Consider the following 26268-nt stretch of genomic DNA (forward strand, 5'->3'; position numbering starts at 1 on the left):
AAAAAAAAAAAAAGCATGAAAAGCCCTCTGACAGGGCCCTTAATCCCCCAATTGCTCCCAGTGTGCAGTTGAGTTCCTTGACATTGTGTGTGTGAGGAAAAAAATGGGAGGTATTATGGTGAAGCACTATAAATGCAACAAATGCAGTCCATTTTCCATTCCCTGTCCTGGAAATAGGACAGGCATGAAGAGTTGTTCAAAACTCAGAAATAAAAGGCACGAGGACAACTTAAAATTTTATTGTCTTAGAACAAAACATGATCCCTCTACATACCAGATGTAAGCTGCATAACTGAAGAGGCAGCAACTAAAAACAAGAAGGGGGGAGAAGCAAAAACAAATATTCAAAAGAAATTTTCTATTCACTGGCACAGACCAACCTCAGCATAAAACAAGTCTTTTCAGAGCACGTTCTCACATAAACAGCCTAGCGCAGAAGCCTAATAACACACTAAGTAAAAAATGACAACTGAACATCAAAGAGACACTGGCGCTACAAACCACACTGGAGACACAAAAGGAAGATTTCCACATGCTTGTTATGGTTAGCTTCATATGCCAGTTATGGTCACTCAACACTGCAGGGAGGAATTCTGTGGTGAGGTTTAATATTCACACACTGAAGTGTCTCCAGGTTTGCCTACACTTATGGGATTGTGGACCATTGGTGGCATCCGTGGCTGTGATGGAGCGCTCAGTTGGCATGCTGGACAGTGGAGAAGCAGAGCTTCAGAGTGTACGGGTACGGTCCGGCTGAAAGGGAAGGGGGGACAAGCCATCAGTCATTGGCAAGTAACAATAATGGCAATGATTATCTATCTATATTCATATATATTCATATATATATATAGTCCTGCATTGATAGTGCATGTCAGAGCACAAACCAAGCATGAAGGGTACAGAAACATTTCTGCTACTTTGAAGGTCCCAATGAGCACAGTGGCCTCTATCATATGTAAATGGAAGATTCATTTGGATCCACCAGGACTCTTCCTAGAGCTGGCCGCCTGTCTAAACATAGGGATCGTGGAAGGGCCTTAGTCAGGGAGATGACCAAGAATCCAATGGTCACTCTGTCAGAGCTCCAGCATCCCTCTGTGGAGAGGAGAACCTTCCAGAAGGAAAACAATCTCTGCAGCAATCCACCAATCAGGCCTGTATGGTAGAGTGGAAAGACCATTGTTTTTTTTTTTATCCCACTAGATGGCGGATGCAGCCTGTGAGCTGCCAGCTTAGCGTGATTATGCATCATCAGGCATTAAATTAAATAGAAATCGATGATGCGCCGACTTAAACTTGGGTTAAAGTGATCTGAAAATGCAGTTTTGTCTAGAGTTCGGGCGCAGCAACAAGCTAACAAAGGATTGTGCAGTGAGCTTTCATAAGTGTGTATTATATGTAATATTAATGAGGAAATGATTAAAATTGCTGAATAAAGGTTAAATGATTATTTTTTGTGTTGATTTGTATTCTGTAAAGTAGTGACATCAGTTTTACTGCCTGAATTCTTTGTCGTGATAAATATCACACCATTCTTTTAGTGATTCAATTAGAAGTCTCACTTTCGTAAGTCTCAATTTATCCCTTCTTAATTAGTCTCTGGGTTTTTCTTCACATCAGATTTTCCATCCTGTGATATTCTGTAATTGCAAATTCACAGAATGGAAATGTTTTTTTCTCTCAGTGTGGTGCGTCACATGACAGTCACTCTGACTTTGTATATTCTAATATAAGAATATACACAAATGAGATTTATTTCTCTATGATATACTCCATATTCCAGTGTAGTGTTTTCAGTTTTGTTTCAACTTGGTGCAGAAATTATTGAATAATCTCAGTTTCACCCTGGCTGGTGTGGCTGTTTCATTTTATTTGAAAGTTTTACGGCGAGGTGCTCCATAAAAGCAGCGCCGCAGGTGGGATAAGAGCAGTCTTTAATATTAATCTCTTTAATATGATGCGGGCATGTGAAGCTCTCACTTTCACCCTTGATTATTTCCCATATTTAACTTAACTTCATAATGAAATTAATTAAGGATGAGACTAGTATCTTGTGTCGTGGCAGACAGTGCGTTTGACCAACTGATGGCATTATTGTCTATCTTGCTTTACAACATCTAGACCGAAACAAAAAAATTCATTCAAGTCTATTATACAACCCCTGGCAAAAATTATGGAATCACCGGCCTCGGAGGATGTTCATTCAGTTGTTTAATTTTGTAGAAAAAAAAAAAGCAGATCACAGACATGACACAAAACTAAAGTCATTTCAAATGGCAACTTTCTGGCTTTAAGAAACACTATAAGAAATCAGGAAAAATAATTGTGGCAGTCAGTAACGGTTACTTTTGTAGACCAAGCAGAGGAAAAAAAGATATGGACTCACTCAATTCTGAGGAATAAATTATGGAATCACCCTGTAAATTTTCATCCCCAAAACTAACACCTGCATCAAATCAGATCTGCTCGTTAGTCTGCATCTAAAAAGGAGTGATCACAGCTTGGAGAGCTGTTGCACCAAGTGGACTGACATGAATCATGGCTCCAACACGAGAGATGTTAATTGAAACAAAGGAGAGGATTATCAAACTCTTAAAAGAGGGTAAATCATCACACAATGTTGCAAAAGATGTTGGTTGTTCACATTCAGCTGTGTCTAAACTCTGGACCAAATACAAACAACATGGGAAGGTTGTTAAAGGCAAACATACTGACCAAGGAAGACATCAAAGCATCAAGACAGAAAACTTAAAGCAATATGTCTCAAAAATCGAAAATGCACAACAAAACAAATGAGGAACAAATGGGAGGAAAATGGAGTCAACGTCTATGACCAAACTGTAAGAAACCGCCTAAAGGAAATGGGATTTACATACAGAAAAGCTAAACGAAAGCCATTATTAACACCTAAACAGAAAAAAAAACAAGGTTACAATGGGCTAAGAAAAAGCAATCGTGGACTGTGGATGACTGGATGAAAGTCATATTCAGTGATGAATCTCAAATCTGCATTGGGCAAGGTGATGATGCTGGAACTTTTGTTTGGTGCCGTTCCAATGAGATTTATAAAGATGACTGCCTGAAGAGAACATGTAAATTTCCACAGTCATTGATGATATGGGGCTGCATGTCAGGTAAAGGCACTGGGGAGATGGCTGTCATTACATAATCAATAAATGCACAAGTTTACGTTGATATTTTGGACACTTTTCTTATCCCATCAATTGAAAGGATGTTTGGGGATGATGAAATCATTTTTCAAGATGATAATGCATCTTGCCATAGAGCAAAAACTGTGAAAACATTCCTTGCAAAAAGACACATAGGGTCAATGTCATGGCCTGCAAATAGTCCGGATCTTAATCCAATTGAAAATCTTTGGTGGAAGTTGAAGAAAATGGTCCATGACAAGGCGCCAACCTGCAAAGCTGATCTGGCAACAGCAATCAGAGAAAGTTGGAGCCAGATTGATGAAGAGTACTGTTTGTCACTCATTAAGTCCATGCCTCAGAGACTGCAAGCTGTTATAAAAACCAGAGGTGGTGCAACAAAATACTAGTGATGTGTTGGAGCGTTCTTTTGTTTTTCATGATTCCATAATTTTTTCCTCAGAATTGAGTGATTCCATTTTTTTTTTCCCTCTGCTTGGTCTAAAAAAGTAACCATTACTGACTGCCACAATTTTTTTCCTGATTTTTTAGTGTTTCTTAAAGCCAGAAAGTTGCCATTTGAAATTACTTTAGTTTTGTGTCATGTCTGTGAACTGCTTTTTTTTTCTACAAAATTAAACAACTGAATGAACATCCTCCAAGGCCGGTGATTCCATAATTTTTGCCAGGGGTTGTATAAATCTTCTGATCCTCTGTGTTTTGACAAATAGCGGCTGTACAAATGTTGGACTGAGTTTGAATAAATGTAACAGCACAGTAAAAGCACGGAAAATGCAGATTTATGGTGAAACTCTTGAAAATGATCATGTTCGCTGATTTCTATTTATACTTGGTTGTTAGATGCTAAACCAAGATGGTGGCGCTCTGGCAACAGCCAGCAAATGAGCGAATCACCCCGATGGGCAAGACAGAAGCCACTCCTTAATAAAAGGCACATGGCAGCCCACCTGGAGTTAGCCAAAAACCACCTGAAGGACTCTCAGACCATGAGAAACAAAATTCTCTGGCCTGATGAGACAAAGATTGAACTCTTTGGTGTGAATGTCAGGCGTCATGTTTGGAGGAAACCAGGCACCATCCCTACAGTGAAGCGTGGTGGCAGCATCATGTTGTGGGGATGTTTTTCAGCAGCAGGAACTGGGACAATGTTCCTAAATACACAGCCAAGACATCAAAGGAGTGGCTTCGGGACAACTCTGTGAATGTCCTTGAGTGGCCCAACCAGAATCTGAACATCTCCGGAGAGATCAGAAAACAACTTTTTTCATGTTGTCATTATGAGGTATTGTGTGTAGAATTTTGAAGGAATAAATTAATTTACTCCATTTTGGAATAAGGCTGTAACATAAAATGTGGAAAAAGTGAAGCGCTGTGAATAGTTTCCGGATGCACTGTATGCTGCCCTCATACTGCTAGGGCTGAAACGATTACTCGAATAATTCGATTACAAAAAATGATCGAGGTAAATTCTGTGCCTCAAAGCTTTGTTTAAACATTGTAGTACATATGCCAGGCCTGTGTGTGGCGCTGTAATGTCCCCAGACCGTGTAACAGCTAATAATTTAACCCTTAAAGGTCCCGCTTTCCAATGCGAGATTATGCGACAGAGTAAAATAAAGCCTTTTAAGAGAAAGAGGGTCCACACTCATCTAAAATAGACTTACTGTGCATTTAAAGCAAAGCAGTGTGTTTGTCTATTATTAAAAAACACAGTCTGCTCGATGTGGTGAGTGACTATTGACCCGACGGCCGGGTACCCACAGTCGAAGCCGGCGCATGAAAATGCCTCGTAGTTCTACTATGTTTCTGTTACTAACCTATAAAATTGTTCACAGGCTGGCACCTCCTTAAACCCCACAGTGGGGCAAAAGTATTTAGTCAGCCCCTGACTGTGCAAGTTCTCCTACTTAGAAAGATGAGAGAGGTCTATAATTTTCATCATAGGTACACTTCAACAACACAATGCTTTTTTTTTTTCTTTTTAGAAAAAAAAGACCTTTATCTGCTTGTTGATTCTAAACATTTCACACTCCTGTTGCTCCGTCGCATGCATGAACCATCGCACCGAGATCATGCACGCCTGCCCGTCAGCGCAGTGTTTTGTGGTGCACCAATTCAAATTGTTTTACCGTAATTCGACAAAATTTGCACTACGTGTGAAGGGGCCCTTAGGAATGTTTCCAACACCTTGTTGAATCTATGCCATGAAGAATTATGGCCTAGTTCAAAAATAATGAAGCCTAACTGCTGATTTGCATTGCAACTGTCATGAACAAGCCACTATTTTATTTAGCACCATCCAGATTTATCTGTGAGTTGCCTATAGTCTCTGACAGGTACTGAACACTTCATGGACACATTCCGCACAAAATGTACCCCCAAAATAGCACTTTTTTCATCAATTTTGTGTGACGCTGATATTTAGCATTATCATTTAAAGTTGAATATTAAAGAAATAACCTTGTATGAGGTCTATGAGAAAAGTATCCGACCTTATTATTTTTTTCAAAAACCATATGCCTTTTTGTTAAAGTCAGACGACCTCCCAGGTCAACAAAGCCTTCACGTTGGAAATGATCTGGTTGTTTCAGCGGGGTCTGAGCATGTCGATCGGCGCTGGGAGCGCGCTGCGCTCTCAGCAGTTGTGGGCCGTCCTTAAAGCGGCAGTAACACTCCGTAATCTGTTTAATCCCCATAAAATCGTCCCTGAAAGCCATATTAATTTTTCGAACGGTGTTTCACAGTTTCTGGAAAAAATTGATGCAGCAAAGCTCCAAATCGTTCAGACATTTATTCGCAAAAAAAAAAAAAAAAAAAAAAAAAAAAAAAAAAAAAAATGACGAGAGGGGTGGACCAGTGCTCACACAAAGCCTGCTCACAGGCGAATGACGCAACCGACAGGCATGAAAAAACTCACGCATGCGCACAAAGGTTCAAGCTTGGCTGACGCAATCACACGTGATTCAAATCCATATGGTTTTTGAAAAAAATAATAAGGTCAGATACTTTTCTCACAGACCTCGTATTTTGACATTTTGTTTGTGTTTCATACTAACACACAGTAATACATTTTTGTAAAGGTAGAAATGTCATTTCCTAGAAAAAACATGTTTCTAAAGCAAGGTAAAACTGTCTCAAGCGTAACGCTGAGAATAAGTCCTTGATTTATTTGTGTCAAAACCTTAGCTATATCTCCTACTCTGCTTCAATAGAATAATTATATTACTTGTTCAGTAATACCATGAACTAATGGACAGGATTTCTTTGTTTCAGGCTTCTTCAGACTGAAGAAGATACCTCCAACTGTTGTTGTAAGCGTTATGCTCTAGCACATTATAGTATATATGCACTGATAATTTCTAGCAATGACTGAACAGAGACCAATAGAAATATTGAAACTGATATATAACCATACCTAAAAGGATAACATTTCACAAAAAAGACCACTTAAATTTTGATGGTTATATGTCACACTTTGGCTTCATTATTTTTGAACTAGGCCGTAAGGCAGTTCTGAAGGCAAAAAGGTGTCCAACCCAGTATTAGCAAGGTGTACCTAATAAAGTGTCCAGTGAGTGTACATTAATATATCATGTCTGAACTCGGAGGTTGACTTAGGATCTCCATTTTCCTTGAGCCTCCAGGAACAAAGCCATTTATACTGATTTTTGAAAACTACGTACTGGCATTCTTCATCTGGTAGTGGTTCATCATCGCCAGCGCCTCCATGGCATCATTGATGGACTCCCACTCCAGCAGACCAGAAGCACTGCGGTCACTGGAACTGGCACCACCTGGTGGTTACAGAAAATGTCTTTTCATCAATACAGCAGTACACACTACATGCGCAGGCACAAAGGATTATAGTAACTGAGGATCAATTTTGTGTTTGTCTCATTTTCTGTGCTTTTTGTCAGTTCTTTGTAAAATACAAGCTAACATCCACCTCAGTTGCAAGGAATTCCTAGCTAAGTTAAAAGCTGCACCAAACAAAATCCTTTTGTGTTTTCCTAAAATACAAAACTGCTCAACAACAAAACAGAGCTACCACATAGCAGTATACTATGAACTGCTGACTTATGACTTTTACTGATACTTGCTTGGAGTACAAAATTCCATAGGAAACAGTAAAGCTAGCATCGCACTGGCCTGCAACTGTTGGCGACAAATTGCGAATGGCATTTGCGAGAGATTTTCCAAATGCCACAAAAATGCTCACGTGGGTTCTCAATTTCCTCACAGGAGTCAATATGGCCTCACTCTTGTGTCACTGGAATTTTGAACATATAGACAAAGTATATGCGGGACAAATTTTCTCTCTGAAAAGTAACAGAGCTGTCATGGACAGCCTGAATCTGGATGTGGAAAAGCACAAGTAGTGTGCCATACTGACCCAGACCACTCAGTGGAAATGAGGTTAAAGGAACAAGTCTCAGGGCTGGGGTCCGGTACATCGGAAGTACTTAAATACAAGTCTTTCAGGTATCTGTAGTCATGTTTATGGCCCACATGCAGCAAGTCCTTATTTATGAGAGTGGTGGTCATGGTGTGGTTAGATGTAACAGTGGAAGCAGCTTACCCTTTCCTGTGAACAGCTTGACATTGACGGGGGGCTTGACACCAACTTCTTCACAAATCTACAGAGGTGAAGGGGAAAAAAATTAAAATAGTAAAAAAAAATAGTGCTTTATAAAGTGTGGGCTGCAGCCCACCACAAAGGTACTGCAGGTGGGCTATGAGGACACTGCTTTGAAGGGCCCCAGACTAGGGATGCTCCAATCAGGTTCACGCAGCAGATTCCAATACCGATCAGCCTTCAGTGCCGATCACAGATACTGATCACATGGATTGGCTGTAAATTTTTGCGATTTAGTTATGATGAGTGCTACTGTGCTGGCTATCAAAAAAAAAATAAAATAAATCACCTTAATTCAGACAAAAACATATTTTACTTAACCCATCAAGGACAAACACACAAAAACCTTGCAGGCACAATGCGGCAACTATTCAGTCAAAAGGACTACTGAAAAACACTTAAATTTACCTGCCACCAGTAACACAATCTTTAACAGATTGAAAACAAAAAGTGCAGAAAGTCAAATAAATACAAGGCAATACATCTCACAACATCACATCAATCAAATATTGTCAAGTAAAAAGGGATATATACAAAGTCAAATGCAGATTCTATTCAAATAAATGATCATTAAGTTAACTAAATCAAAAATACCCCAGAGCATGGCTTCCATTTTGTGCATGAGCTACTCTGTTGTGCATTGTCAAGAAAAACACGTGCTCACTGTTCTTTCTTTACGTCCCGGTAGCAAGTGAGAGAGCAGTCAGCGGAACCGGGTGTCTTCTACCCCTAAGAAAGCCTGGTCATCTAACCCGATTAATTAAATTATTTTTCAAGTTATTTGCTTAAACCTCTGAATGTTACACTCATACGGGCGAGTGTTAAGCTTGGGCTGCGTTAGCTGCCGTCTCACTGTTGTGAGCCTTGAAAACTCACTGTACTCAGACAAGTGTTTGTTCTACAAATATCTGAGAAATTAGTTTTATTGAAGCGTTTCACTGTACTTCACCCACAAGGACGCAAACGTTCCATTGCTCTCACAGACCGTATAAACGTTCCACACAGCAGACGTGTGCTGGGGTTTGCTGCCGCGTGCCTGCACAACACTGTACACTTGAGGTGGGCGGATACATCCTAATATCGATACCAACGCTGGTATTGATATTGAACGATCCTCATGTAAAAAGATCGATACTCAAGCTTTTTTCCTCTCTCACACGCACTGACTGCTGTGCACGCAGATTCATGAAAGTCTACTCTCTGTCTGTAAGAGCAGCGCTGTGCTGTGTCATACAACACAGAGCAGTGCACCCTTGTATTGTGGTTTGTCAGCCCTTACCTCAGGAGATTTTATTTTAAGTTGTGTTGAGTGATATTTTTTAAATAAAAATATTGATTGTGATAATAAAGTGTTTTGTTGTCACGTACAATGTTTGGTGAAATTCTATCCTAGGTCTTTTGGATCCTTTGGATCTATGAAGCTTAAATATGAAAAAGTATCTGTATCAGCGATACTGGACCTGTATTTACTTTGTATCGGATCAATACCAAAATTCCCTGTATCGCCCACCTCTACTGTACACAGGACCTTCTTTTGAGTTTACTGGTGGTTTGCAAACCAACATGGTGCATTACTGCCACCAACTGTTTGAAAGTATGAGCTACAGGTGATCGGTTTTTGTGATCTGCAGTGAAGCGCATTGATCGGTAGACACCGATCTTTTTTTTTTTTTTTTTTTTTAACGGAAATCGGCTGATAATGATTGGTGTCCGATCAATCAGAGCACCACTACCCCAGACTAATGTCACATTTCAAAGTGAGCCCAACAGTCCTTAAGTTTGGGAATGGCTGCATTAGAGAATTCATGTGAAACAGGAACTGAAAAGTATGCAGAATTTTTTTTTTCTTTTTTGGAGGGTGGGTGTAAGGGGGAACAGTTCATTGAGTTCTCCCTGTGATGGTTTTTACAGACCTGAGAGAAGAGTTCTGCAGTGACATCTGGTTGGGCATTGAAGAAGTGCAGCACGTTGCTGGGGTGCTGGATGCGGTTTTTCGCAGCCTGTTCTGGGGAGGTGAACCGGTTGTTTCTGGAACTATGGAAGTCTTTGTAACTGTCTGAACCATCTTCCAGCTCGTAAGACTGCCCAGGTACAATGCTTTGCTGCTTTGATACACTGTTAGAGTAAAAATAAGTGCATGAAAATGTCAAAAATAATTATTAATTTGGGGGAGGGACAAGAATCCTGATCTTTGTGTACACAAAGAAAGTGAGATCTTGATTTGGCAGTTACTGGCACATTTTAAATGCTATGTGCTGTGTGTGTTGATTCTGTCACACAGTCATCCAAATCCACATCAGTTAAAAGGACTTCTGCACACAACAGCCTCCTGTTACCTTCTTGCCACATTAGAACTTTTGGATGGGTTTGGACTCACCACACATTGAGCTTATTTTGAAAGAGAAAGTTGTTGTTGAGGTGCGTGATAGCTCGATCCACAGCGTAGCAGTCTCCCATTTCCACCATGGAGGCGCCTGGCTTACTCTTCATAAATTTCACCTGTAGGAGGCAGCAAGATAGACCAGATTAACCACTTTCCTAACCAAATACACAACTCTTAAGTACAGGACCTGAGATATGTTGGCAGTGAGGGTGTGTAAGATGTCCATCTATTTTGGGGGCTGACATTTATCAGCTGTTGTTCTTGGGTAAATTCTAGAGTTCTAAACTGCAACCAGGCATCACACAACTGCTTCATTTCTATGTGCCTTTGTTTATTTGTACCTGGAGGTACAATAAGAGAAAGTGACTGGAGAAATGCATATTATTCCAAATGAACTCCTCTTCCACACAGATGACATCTAACGCTACGCCTGGATCAGTTGCTAAACATACGTGTGCCACGAGACAACTGTTCTAACTCAAGGGTCTCTTCTAGCTGTAGGCACACACAAAATAAAGATAGAAGAAGAAGATGAAGATGATGATACTAGAAGCACTCAGACAGTGCAAACCTCCGCCAAGGCCATGGGGTCACCGACACCACCACATCTACACGCCGTGGAATCATTGAACCTCGAAAAGTCTAACAATGGTGTTTGCTCAGTAGTAAAAAAAAAGTTCCATCTGCTGTGACTGGATAGCATGTATCCTTAGCGCTTGGCATCACAGTTGATTGCAACTTGCACCTTTCCCAGAAGCTACTGTCATCTGAGCACATATACTGATATTGCATGTGCTTATAGACAAAAACAAATGAGACAAAATTCTATTTATTATTCAACTAAACTGCAAATATATGAATTTTTTAACATTTATGAAACACTTCTCTAAACAAGGCCATAGGGTCACTGACCCTAAAGAGATTCCCTCCTTGGCACAGTGATCTATTTCTTTGTCTCTTTCTCTAAAATTGTATATAATAATCATTAGATTATTAATATATAAACAAAAATAAAGAAATATTACAATTTGAAAACAAATGCACCCGAACATCAGCTGCAACTGCTTAATGCTAGCTTTTAACATTGAAAATGCTATAGACATGCTAACGCTTTAGCATCAGGATCCGGATCGTGATCTGGATCACCACTAAAATTGAATCACTTGTTCCTCTTGTCATTTCCAACCACCACTCCACAAAATTTCATCAAAATCCATTCAAAACGTTTTGAGTTATCCTGCTGACAGACAAACAAACGCGACCGAAAACATAACCTCCTTGGCGGAGGTAAAAATACCCAAGATATCCTCAAACACACATTTCACTCATGTCATCCAACATGAAAAAATATTTAAAGACATTAGAAGAAAATCAAAATGTAAATGCAGATTAATAAAGCCCAAACTATGTTTTAAGTCACTGTACCTTTTAGCAAACCAAAATGTGACATTTTTAAAAACATATAATAAAACAAGCAGTCAACATTTACTTAATACTTGTGGTCACTGTTTGCTTTCAAACAGAATATTTGGGCTGAATAGAAAAACTGAAAAAGTTAAGGTTCAGATGATCCACCTGAAAACATGATTAATCTCTTTTATGAAAATGTCAGTGCTGTTTAGTTTGACTACTGTGAAATATTTATTTCATCACCGACATTGGGCTGTGCTCTCTGTTCAACAACCTTTGAAGGAAGGACTCATGTCTCTCCCTTTTTATATTTCTTCAATCTTTTGACCAAAAGTAAGAATATTCAGACATCCTTCAAGCAGGAAAAATGTTTTGTAACATGAAATATGTGGCCACTGGGGACACTCTCCTTGATCTGGACAAATTACACAGAGCCAGTTTGTTCAACAGAATGTCTGCCAGCCTGTGTGAGGTGCATGATAAATATGAAAATTACAACATGTTAGTACATGACTGAACACTTTTTTTTTTAGATGTTTAATGTTAGCCTAGCCTTCAGCAGTAGATAGCAACGTTAGCTTATGGTGGCTGAATGGTAAACTAATAACATTATAACAGCGATGTCATGTTTGAATAGGAAATGTGGTAACGCTAATGTTTTATAACGCTACCTTGCAGTGCAAAAAAACGTTCCTTCAATAGACAAATGTGTTACCAAGCCAACAACATGCACGTCGGCAAGCAAATATCCCGAGTGAAGCAGTCTTGAACATGCTGGTGACTGACATGAGACCAATTTCACTTCACCACAATGACGGAAAAGAAATATGATACAACCTTTGAGAAGGTCAGGCTCTCTCTCTCGCTGTCTCAATTTGCTTTATTGGCATGAATGTATTAGAACAACACATAGCAAAATAATGAATTCATTAAATGATATAACAAACAATAGCAACATTCAAAGACGATAGCTGCATGCTGATGAGATAAGCCACTGATTATCAAAATAATAATTTGTGGCAGCCAGACTGAGTGTGTTTGTGTATATGTGGTACTGCAATAGACTGGTGTCCTGTCCAGAGTGTAGCCCACCTCACACCTATATTTGCTGGGATAGGCGCCAGCCACCCTGTGACCCTTGGTTGGTGTAAGCAGGTATAGAAAATGAATGGAAACATACAAACAATAGGGTACTGAATGGGAAGTATGTCTGGAATACGCAATAGACCACTGTCTCATTCTGAATGCGCACCCTCAGTGGTTCCCAGCTGCTCTGTTGGCATGGGGGACAAAGCATTAAGCGTATATTCGTCCAAAATATGTCTGAGGAGTGGCTCTTGCAGCCCATTTATTCCACAGGGCGCTGTTCTACTTCGATCGCCCACGATCCAACAAAGTATAAACCAGCCTGTTAGGAGTCAAGCCAGATTAGACAGTTTCATCCTGTTTTTGCAAAGTGCAGACCTGGCAACTGGTTGGCTTATAAAGTGCAGACCTGGCAACCCAGCCAAAAACAAAAGGAAGGAGATGCGCCCTCAGCCAGAACCTCCAAAACTCTGCTTCAGTTTCAAATTTGTAATCCCAATGAAGCATGATCAAACAACTTTCAACCTGTACTATCTAGAAATATCCCATTTAAAGACATATGAACATGATTAAAGCTGTTAAGTCCTATGAACACCTGGACGTTACCACGTACTAGTGATGATTTTGTGAACCAGGATGCAATTTTTGATCAGTTCAAAAATGCCATGCAAATATGGATATTTTTGTTTATGATAAATTCATGAGGTGTCTACTGAAAGACACATGCAAGCAGAGCGACCCCAAGATCTTCAAGAACAGGGACAAAGTCCGATAGATGAGGTCAAGTTCAGCTGCTTCACTGCTTACCATTTACTACTCTGATGCTGCTTTTAAACAAACATTCTGAAACTGGAGATGATCAATGACCCACTGCAACCCCCTTTATAGAGTTCACTTCAGCTCCACAATAATTTATATCACTGAGCTGAGAGGCACTGATTACTGAGACCATCAAGTGAGGTCACTGGTTTGGGTTGGGGGACACGCATGTTCTTAGCACGATAGCCACTCTGAAGTGTTTAATAAATCACTAAAAAGAAATAAGAATCACTACATAGGGAAGTTTTCATTATCAGATACTAACCCGTTCTACATTTCCGTAGAGACAGAAGATATTGAAAACTCTGTCTGCATTCATCTTGGCCGGGTCCAGACCATACACCATGAGGACAGGAGAATCTGCCTGCACACCATACTCGCCAGGTGGTGGGGGAGGGGGTCCATAGCTAGGCCCATAGTTTCTTCCAACACGCCCTCTCATTTGTTGGCCCATGCGGTGACTCTCATAATGTGAGGAGCCGTAGCTGTCATCATAACCATGGTAACCACCTCCTGATGAACAGCACAGCAAACTGTAAGATGGCAGCTTTAAAACGTTCTAACACAATTTCACCTCAACTGTATAAACACGCACCACATAACTGCCACTGTGTGGAGTACGTACTTACTGAAAATGTACAAAGCAACTTAATACAAATTGCATTTCAGGTATTACAAAAAAGCTATTTTTATCCACTTCCTAATTAAAAAAAGGCAGTATGTGCAATTATTGTTAGCTTTTTTTTTATATTTTTTTAAAGACCTGCACTTGTTTGCGTGCATTTTCTTGTTCCCCAGTTGCGTTAGAGCCTTACCGTACTCTGGAGGGTGATCGCCCAGCAGAGCAGGCTGTCTCTGGCGCTTGTTGGGGTTTGCACCGACATCTTCTATGAGCATGGGAAGAGAAAGAGGTACAGAAAGAAAGCAAGAGAATGACGAGAAACAAGAGCGGCTGCAATTTCCACATTAACAGATGCAATATGAGAATTTTAAGTTAGAAAAAAAAAATCATGCCAAGAAAAGCTGAAATTTCCAAATCCTCTTTTGTTCTTAAACATGTTGAAATATGGTACAACTGACTGCACGCTAAATAAACAACCCATTGTCAAATCAAGCATCAATATTTTAAAAAGACAATTGTGTTGAAGACGTGCAGTCGACATGTATGTATAGCCTTCTGCCAGTTCACACTTGAGGCAGGATTATTTAGTCCTGAAAATGACCTTTTCTACTGAAAACAGCTGAGGGATGTGGAGCAGCAGGGATGGAGATGTAACAGATGGACCTTTTCAGTTTTCAATTAAATAACCCCAAAACACCCAACAGTTGGGTTATGAAGCAGAAAAGGTAGAATTGGTACACACAAGATGGATGCTGATTATCTAGATTAAGGATGGGTAAATGAGTGCCATGGAGGACTGACACACTATGGGAAGTAAAATAAAGACCTTCTGTTCCTATCCCTCATCTAGGACATGAAAAGGTAATAGTTCACTCGGAGCAAGGGTCACAAATGGCAAAACGTAAAGTAAAATTTGAACACAAATACACAAACAGACCTGCATTGCTCCCATTTCCATCTGCATCACCATCTGCACAGGTACACAATCATATACAATCAGAAGGGAAGCCACATTAATCAGATTCATAAGAGTTACAGATCTTTGCAGCAAGCATCTAAACTCCGAATTAGCTATTCAGGAGACTAAAACTGAACTGTTCTTGTGAGAAAGCCATCTGTGCTCATCTGACCAGGGTTTCAGGATAGATGCTGACAAAAACTACTTACAAAATGCTGGCAGCTGCCAGTGGTACCCCTTAGCTTTCATGGCAGTGAAATCCCTGGGTGGCAGAACTCCTGTGGTGTTAACAAGACCCTGTGGCCTGTGCCCTTGACCGACCTCAAGGTCACCAATATTCAAACCTGACTGAGGTCTTTACCTGATACACCTTTGGTGACCCCAGGCCTCTCCATTCAAGAGTAATCATTAAAAAAAAACAAACAACAAAAAACAAAATTGATGCTGCCCAATCAGCAGGGTGATGATAAAACTCCTTCAGCCAATTATAGGCTGAGAGGAAAGAAACATCCTTGGTAGTTGGGAAGGTGATCAGGCAGGGTCATCTGGCCTCTAAAATTACAGTACAGAGAACTTAATACTCCTCAGACTTCAGATGAGTGGTTTTATGGGACTAGATGTTGGTTTTAAAAGCTGTATTTGTGACAGTTTGGTACTCCAAATAATTATGGGCTTGAAGACTTTCTTACAAGATACTCAAATGTATAGCAATACACAAGTCATTACAAGAGTAAATTTGCTATTTATCTTTAATAGTAGTCATCAAAACAATCACACGTGTCAGAAAATAATCAGAACTCATGAACTTTTTTAAAGAAAAACACAAACAGTCCACATCTCCCTGTGTCTTATTACAAGCTCAGAGAAACATTCCGGTGCATGCACAAAATTCACGGTGGCTATAGCCTTCGAACGGGCGCAAAGTGACATCGTGAACAGCCATTTTGTGCCACATTTGCAAAAACAAGCCTTGGCAGAAGTGCAACCATTCTCCCCTTCCACAAAGAAAGATTAAGCCTGTATGGGGAAAAAATGTTGGATGCAGGCTTTAGGTTATGTGGTGCTGTGGGGTTATGTTTCCAGAGGAGGGTCGCGAATTTACTTACTGCATGCTTACAAACTGTGGGAGGAAGACATTTGCTGAAGTAGTTCCACCACTTTCCATTCAATTAATTTCATTCCATACTCTCATCCATTTCCTCTTTGGGGAAACAATTCTCCACCTCAGGACCGATTGCTGGTTTCAACAAGGTGAAACACATTGGTTGGTTGTCACTGGGCTGGAGTTTCCATCCATTATGTTCCGTTTTGGAGTACTCTCCTTAGCACCCACTGGTAGGCCTTGAGGTTGCCACACAGCACATTTCAGTTGGGAAGCTGGCTCCTCTTAGCCGCAAATTGCCAAACCTGCATCACATGGAAGGTGTTACACAGGTTCTAGAGACTTTAAATGTTTAGGAAAAAGGAAGCTGCACTGAAAACTATGGATAGCTAGAGAGGGATGCATGTAGTCAGAAAATCAGATGGAGAAAAGGTCAGGAGAAAAAGCAAGAGAGAAGAGTTGAATTCCATGTGGGAGGTAACATAAAGGTAAAACCCAATAGGCCTGACCAGGCTCTGAGTGTGCTTGGTGTTGTCAGCAGTGTCTTGTCTTCATCAGTTGTCTTGTGTTGGCTCCAATGTGACTGGCTACAGCTTGAGTCAGGGTGTGATTCATCTACTGCATCAGTTGATACGGCGTCAGCAAATGTTGGCGAATGTGCAGTTTTACGTGTGTTGCTTTCGTATCAAACGTGGTGAGAAAGGCATAATGCAGCCCACCTTTGCAATGGGTGGAGTACAGGAAGTGTGATCTTGATCGACTGCTTAGTGTCAATATGGGTCATCTGTGGTACTGAGGTGTGTCACTACTTCTGTTTAGGTGGATGAAGTGTCTTCACTGGTATCAGTCTCCGGCTGGTGTGGACGGTGCAGGATTGTAGGTGATGCAAACTTTGGCCTGCTTCAGTGTCTCAATCACATATCTCAAAATGGGTGATGAAGGAAAAAAGGGTGGGAGGAGCACGTTTAGTCAAGTGTAGCTCAGTGCCCCCAAAATACCAAAAATCAGCTCCCTACCCCATGTCTTCATGGCTCTTATGTTGGAATGCAGAGATGAGCAATGAGTGGTATCAGTCCTACATCATCATGTTGGATGGATGAAGTGTCTTGTAGCTTATTCCCTTTTATTTGTGGGGACATCTGTGCGATAGTGGTCGTGTCCTCATGGAGAAGTGGATGCTTGAGATGGCTGCTGAGTGGTGGTGGTGGTGTCAGCGTGTATCTGACTCTCCCTCCCAGCAATTCCCATGCATGTTTACTGGAGTTTGTGAGATCACTTGGAAACAGGACATGTTACACAGTGGTGCAGATCGCTTGTCTACTACTGCTGGTCAGTGCCAAAGTTGTCACATCTTAGATGAGTCAAACCTACAACATCACAGTTTCATCTCAAAGTCTGATGCAAATAAACAACCAACAGTGAGTTTACATTAAGCCCATTTTGAGATGAGAATACCTTTGCTAAACTTCACATCTGTTGGTCATTAACAAAATTTCTTACTCACGATAGACAAGCATTAAAGAGACCAGGATCCGTGTTGGTGGCAGGGAAATTATTTCAATAACTGCTGAGGCTTTAGACATACAAATTTCAAATACAGGTTAGCATCAAAGTATCTCAATCATTTTGAGTAACAAGGTCGATGCAATATTTAACCCAAAGAATCCTAATAAACCTACAGGATTTATGAGTGCGATATGGAAGGCAGGAACAGAAGATGCTGGTGAAACCAAAGCTTTCACGAGAACACAACTGATACCATATTTTTGGAGTATAAGTCGCATCTTTTTTCATACATTATCAGCTCTTTCATTTGGGATTTTTATGCACTGTTGCAATGTAACTATTATTGGCATTTATTCTATTATTGAAGTTTATTTTGTTTAGTGCTTTGACTCCTTCAAAAGCTCTATATAATTTGTTACAATTCTTACTGTTAAGTCACAGGAACCCCAAACTACAGTTTGGTGCGCAGAACTGTGTATTTACTATGTACATAGTAAATATGTATCACTGAACCTGCCAAAACTATTCTGCAAGTGTTTGTACTTAACCTGCAATGATATTTGAAATATACTGGAACTTCATGCAAGGATGTGCAAATCATTTTAAGAGATTAAAACCTATCAAAACCACAATATTTGTGGTACAAAAGTTACTTTAATATTTACATGAAAATATGCGCTTACAAATTATTGCACCATAATAATTTAGTAAATCACACCATGTGAGTTTGCACCTCAACTAAATGCCAGGCAGCATGAAAACCCCACAGGCATATACAGCATAGTGTCATTAAAAAGGCACACATCTTGTGCACCTGTGTACTGCAGTCTATGAAATTTGCCAAGATAAAAAATAAAAATAAAACTGAAGCTGCCGATTTCGGCATGCAGGCAAAACCTTGGTATTTTTAATGGTTTATCTATTGAAGAGTAAAACCTGAAGGAAATCACTTGTAAGGCCTGAAAGAAGTTTCTGTACAAAGTATTTTAGCCATAAGGTCACGTAAGAGGCTTTTTAAATTTGAAAGACACTGGACTCATGGAGACGATTTAGGACCGTTATTAACAGTGATACAGAAGGCAGCAGTAATGCGCAATGAGGCTGCTGCCTGTCATTATACACCACAGAAGGGTTTTTTGTTTTTCTCCAAAGGGTCACGCTTCAAGAAAAAGTGCATTTCATGTCAAAATAAAACCATTTTATATATATATATTTTTAAGTTAGCGGTTTTATATGACAAAATAAATGGAACACGGAAACAAAATTTTCATGAAAATCCGTATACAAACACTGGTTTTGCAGGCCTGAATTTCACTTCAGTATGTGTACAGTGTAAATAACTGCACCACACTTAAAACTTTCAGTGATTGCAAACATTAATTGCATGAATACAATTATTGGACACGCACCTGAGCACTAGATGTCGCTGACTGGTACAAGTGCTGTAAGCTTTAGGGCTCGCTATGCCTCTTCCACGTTCTTCTGGATCCAGGAAGATTAGTCTGTTTAATATCAACTCTGGTGACATGTTTCGTCGTCTTGCACTGTTCTTCCAAAGTTTTGTTGATGAAATCCGAACATAGCGTGCAGATGGCTTTACTGGGGAGCTCAACCTTGCGGACAAATTCACAGAGTCTTGCTTTTGTCTCATCCACGTCCAGCTCCAACCATGTCCACTTCAACCTATTTTTTTACACCACAATTGAAGTCTTTAACATGGTCTTCATCCTCTTTCTGTAATTTTAACCATGTTAAAGACAGAGCTCGACAGGCCAAAACTTGCAGAAAATCAAAATGTCCACGTCTGGGTAGTTTCAATGACTTTCGATGTTACAGAGATTCTGACTGACTGAAAGTTCGCTGTTGTCGAAAAAGTAACCAATGACATCGCGCATTTTAGCTTGCAGTTTCAGGAATGCTATTCTGGTTCCTGTGCATACAGTAGTGCTCAGAATAATAGTAGTGCTATGTGACTAAAAAGATTAATCCAGGTTTTGAGTATATTTCTTATCGTTACATGGGAAACAAGGTACCAGTAGATTCAGTAGATTCTCACAAATCCAACAAGACCAAGCATTCATGATATGCACACTCTTAAGGCTATGACATTGGGCTATTACAAACAACAACAACAACAAAAAAAAGTAGAAAAGGGGGTGTTCACAATAATAGCAGTGTGGCATTCAGTCAGTGAGTTCATCAATTTCGTGGAACAAACAGGTGTGAATCAGGTGTCCCCTATGTAAGGATGAAGCCAGCACCTGTTGAACATGCCTTTCTTTTTGAATGCCTGAGGAAAATGCAACATTCAAGGCATTGTTCAGAAGAACAGCGTAGTTTGATTAAAAAGCTGACTGGAGAGGGGAAAACATACGCAGGTGCAAGAAATTATAGGCTGTGCATCTACAATGATCTCCAATGCTTTAAAATGGACAAACAAAAAACGTGTGGAAGAAAACAGAAAACAACCATCAAAATGGATAGAAGAATAACCAGAATGGCAAAGGCTCATCCACTGATCAGCTCCAGGATGATCAAAGACAGTCTGGAGTTACCTGTAAGTGCTGTGACAGTTAGAAGACGCCTGTGTGAAGCTAATTTATTTGCACGACTACCCCACAAAGTCCCTCTGTTAAATAAAAGACGTGCAGAAGAGGTTACAATTTGCCAAAGAACACATCAACTGGCCTAAAGAGAAATGGAGGAATATTTAGTGGACTGATGAGAGTAAACTTGTTCTTTTTGGGTCCAAGGGCCACAGACAGTTTGTGAGACGACCCCTAAACTCTGAATTCAAGCCACAGTTCACAGTGAAGACAGTGAAGCATGGTGGTGCTAGCACCGTAATATGGGCATGTTTCTCCTACTATGGTGATGGGCCTATATATCACATACCAGGTATCATGGATCAGTTTGGATATGTCAAAATACTTGAAGAGGTCATGTTGCCTTATGCTGAAGAGGACATGCTCTTGAAATGGGTGTTTCAACAAGACAATGACCCCAAGCACACTAGTAAACGAGCAAAATCTTAGTTCCAAACCAACAAAATGAATGCCTCGCAGATGTGAAGAAATCATGAAAAACTGTGGTTATACAACTAAATACTAGTTTAGTGATTCACAGGATTGCTGAAAAAGCAGTTTGTAGCATCAACAGCAGATGCTACCATTATGGTGAACACTCCCTTTTCTACTTTTTTTTTTTTTTTTTTACTGATAGCCCAATTTCATAGCCTTAAGAGTGTGCATATCATGAATGCTTGGTCTTGGATTTGTGATAATCTATTGAATCTACTGGTACCTTGTTTCCATGTAACAATAAGAAACATACTCAAAACCTGGATTAATCTTTTTAGTCACATAGCACTACTATTATTCTGAACAATACTGTATAAAAAAAAGGTTTAACTCGCACGAATGGCCCCACTGCATTCCCCCAAGGACAAGTGTTTGAAAGTGATAAATGCAACAGCAGAATGAATGACGAACATACTGTTTATTGTTATAATGGCATTTCTCAATTCTGTCCTCACAACAGCCACCAAACAGCATCAAATCATCTGTGTAAGGCTGTCGTGTATGGAGATGGAGTGTGTGATGGAGAGCCAAGGTTCCCTTGAAGCAAATATGTAAGATTTCCTTTTAAGTACAAATAAATAAAATACAAACAAATAAAACAAATAAATCCCAGTGTACAACAACTTCAATTAAGATGCACACCCTTGGGCCCTAATGAGATCCTCAGACTAAGTTATGAGGTTATGTTTTCACCCTGTATGTTTGTCAGCAGCCTGTAACCCACAATATTTCATATATCGTTATTAAATTTTTTGCAGAGGATCCTGATAGGAAAGAACTGATTCAATTTTCAAGGTCATACATCAAAGGTCAAAGTCAGTAAAAATGGAAAATTGGAAGAATCACTATACTTTAACACTGAACAAATTTTCAAAAATTCATAACTGTCAAAAAAGATTGAATTTCTTCGATATATGACAGCATTATGTAGGATGGTATCCTTTATCAATAAAGTTTGATCGGGATTACAGATTTTGTGGCCACTTAAATTTAACACTGAAAACACCATTTAATGTACATTCTACATTACAACTCAATTAAACGTGCCCCAACCACTCTCATATTTGAAAGTGAGGTGCAGACTGGCACTCTATTGCCTGGCAAAGTCTGATCCAGATCATGGATATTTGAATTTAATATGGGAAAAGTCCATTTGGTGTACATTTTGTATTATATCTCAATATAAAGTGCCTCAATCACTCATTTGTGACAATGAAGGTGCAAACTAGCACTCAATGAATAGACATTTGATCCGCATCTGATCCGTATCGTGGATTAATGGATATTTGATTTTAACATTGAAAAGCCCTTTTGATCTATATTTTGTATTATATTTTATCTTATGAAAAGCCACTTTTAACAGGACTTTGGCCTTGAAAATGTTTTCCAAGGTAAAAATTTGTGGAATTTGAAACTAGTGTTGGCGAAGGTTTGCACTCTATGAGCGCAATGCTCTAGTTAATTTTTTTTAAATATATAATCAAGGAAAGACCATCATGTCTGGAATAGCCATTATGCACACACACAGGTGGGCACAGTTCCACTAATTACTAATTAGCGAAGCTAACTTTGTCGTTTGCGGTTTAGCTTTTCAGAAAACTTTGAGAACCATCAGCGGATTAAGTAGCTTCCGCTAAAATTAGTTGCGCTAACATTTTTTTGCTGGCATAGTGAGTAAGGCCAAACGGTCAAACCCTAAAACCAAAACATTAATTCCTGTCTGTTGCCCATTTTGTAACAGCCAGGAACTCAGCCCTCCCCCAGCAGAAGGGGACGGGATGGCTGCTGCTACATATATATATACACACATATATAACAACAACAACAACAACAACGTCATTTACTTTCAACATACAGCAGCCCAGACACTGGCAGAAAAGGTAAATTGCAACATCCTTTTCACTCAAGCTCACAACATAACTCTTCACCAAACTAACATTCCAAACTACATTCCTTGAACTATAAAAACACAACAATTCTGTAACACTAATAACACTGCTAAACTAACATGTACTACAATAATAAAAAACACACAAACCCCGAGGTCCCATAATGCATTGCTGCAATGGATTATGATAGTGTGTCTGCTTTAAAGACAGCATGTACATGAAAACTTTTACTTTAAGTGAAAAGACACTTATTTATGGAGTTAAATTTGTCTCAATATCTGCAAATGCACAGAGGGTGATCTGCAAATAGTCCTTGATTTGCACACGTGTTTTGTGATCCACAAACAAATTTCTGATTTGTAACTTGTATGTTGGTTTTTACAAATAGCTGTGCATTTGTAAATATGTCATATTTTCCATTTGTAAAAAACAAAAAACAAAAGCCATTTGCAAAACTGAAAATTCTGTTTGTGAAGTGTGACTCAGCATGTGGATCACCTATCACACGTTGGCTGCTATTCACACGCCCATCTAGTAGATGGCAGTGTTCCATGTATTTCGACGGGGATGGGGGTGGTGGTGATGACTGATTACCCATAATGCCTTGTGGCACTTGTGCCGGTTTAACACTAAACCTTCAGAATTGCCGCACTACTTTAAAAGTGCGATATTTTCACTTTGTAAAAATGACAGAGTCGCTGTTAATGTTGATCAACTGTCAGGAATTAGTCTGTTTAGAAATGAAACCATAAGTGAAAGTGCCTTGCGTTTGATCTACACCACCACCACCACCACCATCTGTAGTACTGTGCGTGAAAGGTAAGAGAAGACTCTGCTGCAGCTGACAGGGTGCTTTAGGGCTGGGCAATATGAATTTAAATTCATATCATGATATAAATTGAATCCCTTCACGGTAACGGTATATATCATGATATAAATTTAAGTGTAAAGGTTACAATGAAAGTTACAATGTAAGTTTCTGAATGGGTCAATATAGTCCCTTTGCAAAGCTAAATTGATTCTAACCTGATTCTCTGACTTGTTAGACATGTATTTTTGTGCACTGGAATAATTTAATTTCGCCATTCCTGCTTCTGTCCAGCAGGAGCCTGTGTTAATTTGTCTGCTTTTGGTGGCGTTTTGTCCAGAAAGTCCTCAGAGACGCTACCACATGGGTTTATGATCCTGATTGGCTTATGTCATGGGGTTCCATGAATGATAGAGCAGAAGGCGTGGATTTTTTTTCCTCTGCTCACCTGGGCCAGACGGAGCTATCAGCCCAGTTGAATGTGAGACTGCTTACTGCTACTTTCTGCAAATACGCGCACCAAATCGAAATATGATCACTCACTCACTCTCAACCGTTTTTCCGGGTTTGGGTCGCGGGGCTAAATATGATCATAAAATTCACAAAGAACACACTGCGGAAATTATTAAATCATAATTCAGGTTATACGAGGGCTGTCCATAAAGTATAGGTCCTTTTTATTTTTTTCAAAAACTATATGGATTTCATTCATATGTTTTACGTCAGACATGCTTGAACCCTCGTGCGCATGCGTGAGTTTTTCCACGCCTGTCGGTGACGTCATTCGCCTGTGAGCACTCCTTGTGGGAGGAGTCGTCCAGCCCCTCATCGGAATTCCTTTGTCTGAGAAGTTGCTGAGAGACTGGCGCTTTGTTTGATCAAAATTTTTTCTAAACCTGTGAGACACATCGAAGTGGACACGGTTTGAAAAATTAAGCTGGTTTTCGGTGAAAGTTTTAACGGCTGATGAGAGATTTTGAGGTGATACTGTTGCTTTAAGGACTTCCCACGGAGCGAGACGTCGTGCAGCACTCCCAGGCGCCGTCGTCAGCCTGTTTCAAGCTGAAAACCTCCACATTTCAGGCTCTATTGATCCAGGATGTCGTGAGAGAACAGAGAAGTTTCAGAAGAAGTCGGTTTCAGCATTTTATCCGGATATTCCACTGTTAAAGGAGATTTTTTAATGAAAGACGTGCGGACGGGTCCTCCGTGTTGATAACCATTTGTAAAATCCAGGCGGCTTTTGATGGCTTTCAGTCGAGTGAGTATATGAGAACTTGTTTAACAGCTGGACATGTTCCAACTTGTCCTTAAGGCTTCCAACGGAGATGTTTTTCCTGTGGCGGAGCGTCGCGGCGGCTGCAAGCCGATGCTGCAATCCGCCCGCACGTCTTTCATTAAAAAATCTCCTTTAACAGTGGAATATCTGGATAAAATGCTGAAACCGACTTCTTCTGAACTTCTCTGTTCTCTCACGACGTCCTGGATCAATAGAGCCTGAAATGTGGAGGTTTTCAGCTTGAAACAGGCTGACGACGGCGCCTGGGAGCGCTGCACGACGTCTCACTCCGTGGGAAGTCCTTAAAGCAACAGTATCACCTCAAAATCTCTCATCAGCCGTTAAAATTTTCATCGAAAACCAGCTTAATTTTTCGAACCGTGTCCACTTCGATGTGTCTCACAAGTTTAGAAAAAATTTTGATCAAACAAAGCGCCAGTCTCTCAGCAACTTCTCAGACAAAGGAATTCCGACGAGGGGCTGGATGACTCCTCCCACAAGGAGTGCTCACAGGCGAATGACGTCACCGACAGGCACGGAAAAACTCACGCATGCGCACGAGGGTTCAAGCATGTCTGACGTAAAAACATATGAATGAAATCCATATAGTTTTTGAAAAAAATAAAAAGGACCTATACTTTATGGACAGCCCTCGTAGTAGGCCTATTACCATAATTTAAAAACTGGTATAAAACTTGAAGCGTGCACTTTTAAAACACACAGAGACTGAGTTCGGTGAATTTAATGGGACAGTTGCTTAATTTGATCATGTGATTTTGCATGCTGGAATTCAGTCAGGCAACTCCAGAGGGTTAAAATAGCTTTTAATTTTACAATCTTATAAGACGATCTTTTAATCTGCCGAGGTGGAGATGAAGCCTGTGACCAAAGCACTGACTGCAGCCTTTTCCAGCCATTCAGAGTCACTGAGGAAAATATGACGACATCAACAAGCATTACCGCAATTGGTCGGTAGAGTCTAAATCTCTACCGTCGGCCCAATTTATACCGTGAACCAAATATATTGTTTATATATATATAAAAAAAATGTAATTATCATATGCATTTTCAGGTCTATTTACACACACACACAAAATAGCTCTTGTCAAATACACCAATATAAACGTGGAGACAAACAATCATTTCTAAGCCAGTGAAAAATCCTTTGTTTAATATAAATCTAGCGAAAAACAAAGCGTATGGTACAGTAAAGTAGATCTGCATAGATTAAGCACTTCTCAAAACTGACTATTTCCAAGTGTGACCAACTAATTAAACTGAACTCCAACTGATATGTTTGGAAATGTACTTAGACCCAAAAGGATATAGAAGTTATAGTTGCACTAAAAATGCATTTGTACAACAATTAACATTCACAATAACTAAAGGGTTAAAGCCTGGGTCCCACCGAATAATGAGCCACGCAATGGTGTGTCAGCAATTATTTGACGAATGACCCACGTTTTCATCTATCACGTATCCACTATGAAGGTGCCTCTCTGTACCCCGCATGTGCCATG

General features: G+C 40.0%; 1 protein-coding gene across 8 annotated transcripts in view; it reads right to left on the minus strand.

Annotated features, from left to right (window-relative positions):
* Positions 1-224: 224 nt before the first annotated feature.
* Positions 225-26268, minus strand: part of LOC117508726 (heterogeneous nuclear ribonucleoprotein L-like) — a 61545-nt gene continuing 35501 nt past the window's right edge. The window contains exons 7-14 of one of the 8 annotated variants that reach the window (XM_034168543.1): positions 15064-15096; positions 14320-14388; positions 13770-14014; positions 10184-10305; positions 9720-9921; positions 7750-7807; positions 6854-6964; positions 225-753 (exon numbers count right to left, since the gene is read on the minus strand). In XM_034168543.1, coding sequence (XP_034024434.1) covers positions 695-753; positions 6854-6964; positions 7750-7807; positions 9720-9921; positions 10184-10305; positions 13770-14014; positions 14320-14388; positions 15064-15096 — 899 coding nt within the window. In that variant the 3' untranslated portion in view covers positions 225-694. Of the gene's footprint in view, positions 754-6853; positions 6965-7749; positions 7808-9719; positions 9922-10183; positions 10306-13769; positions 14018-14319; positions 14392-15063; positions 15097-26268 lie in introns of all 8 variants that reach the window. The other 7 variants (XM_034168541.1, XM_034168542.1, XM_034168540.1 and 4 more) reach the window with 7 other exon arrangements.

Source organism: Thalassophryne amazonica, chromosome 4 (genome assembly GCF_902500255.1).
Source record: "Thalassophryne amazonica chromosome 4, fThaAma1.1, whole genome shotgun sequence".
NCBI lineage: Eukaryota > Metazoa > Chordata > Actinopteri > Batrachoidiformes > Batrachoididae > Thalassophryne > Thalassophryne amazonica.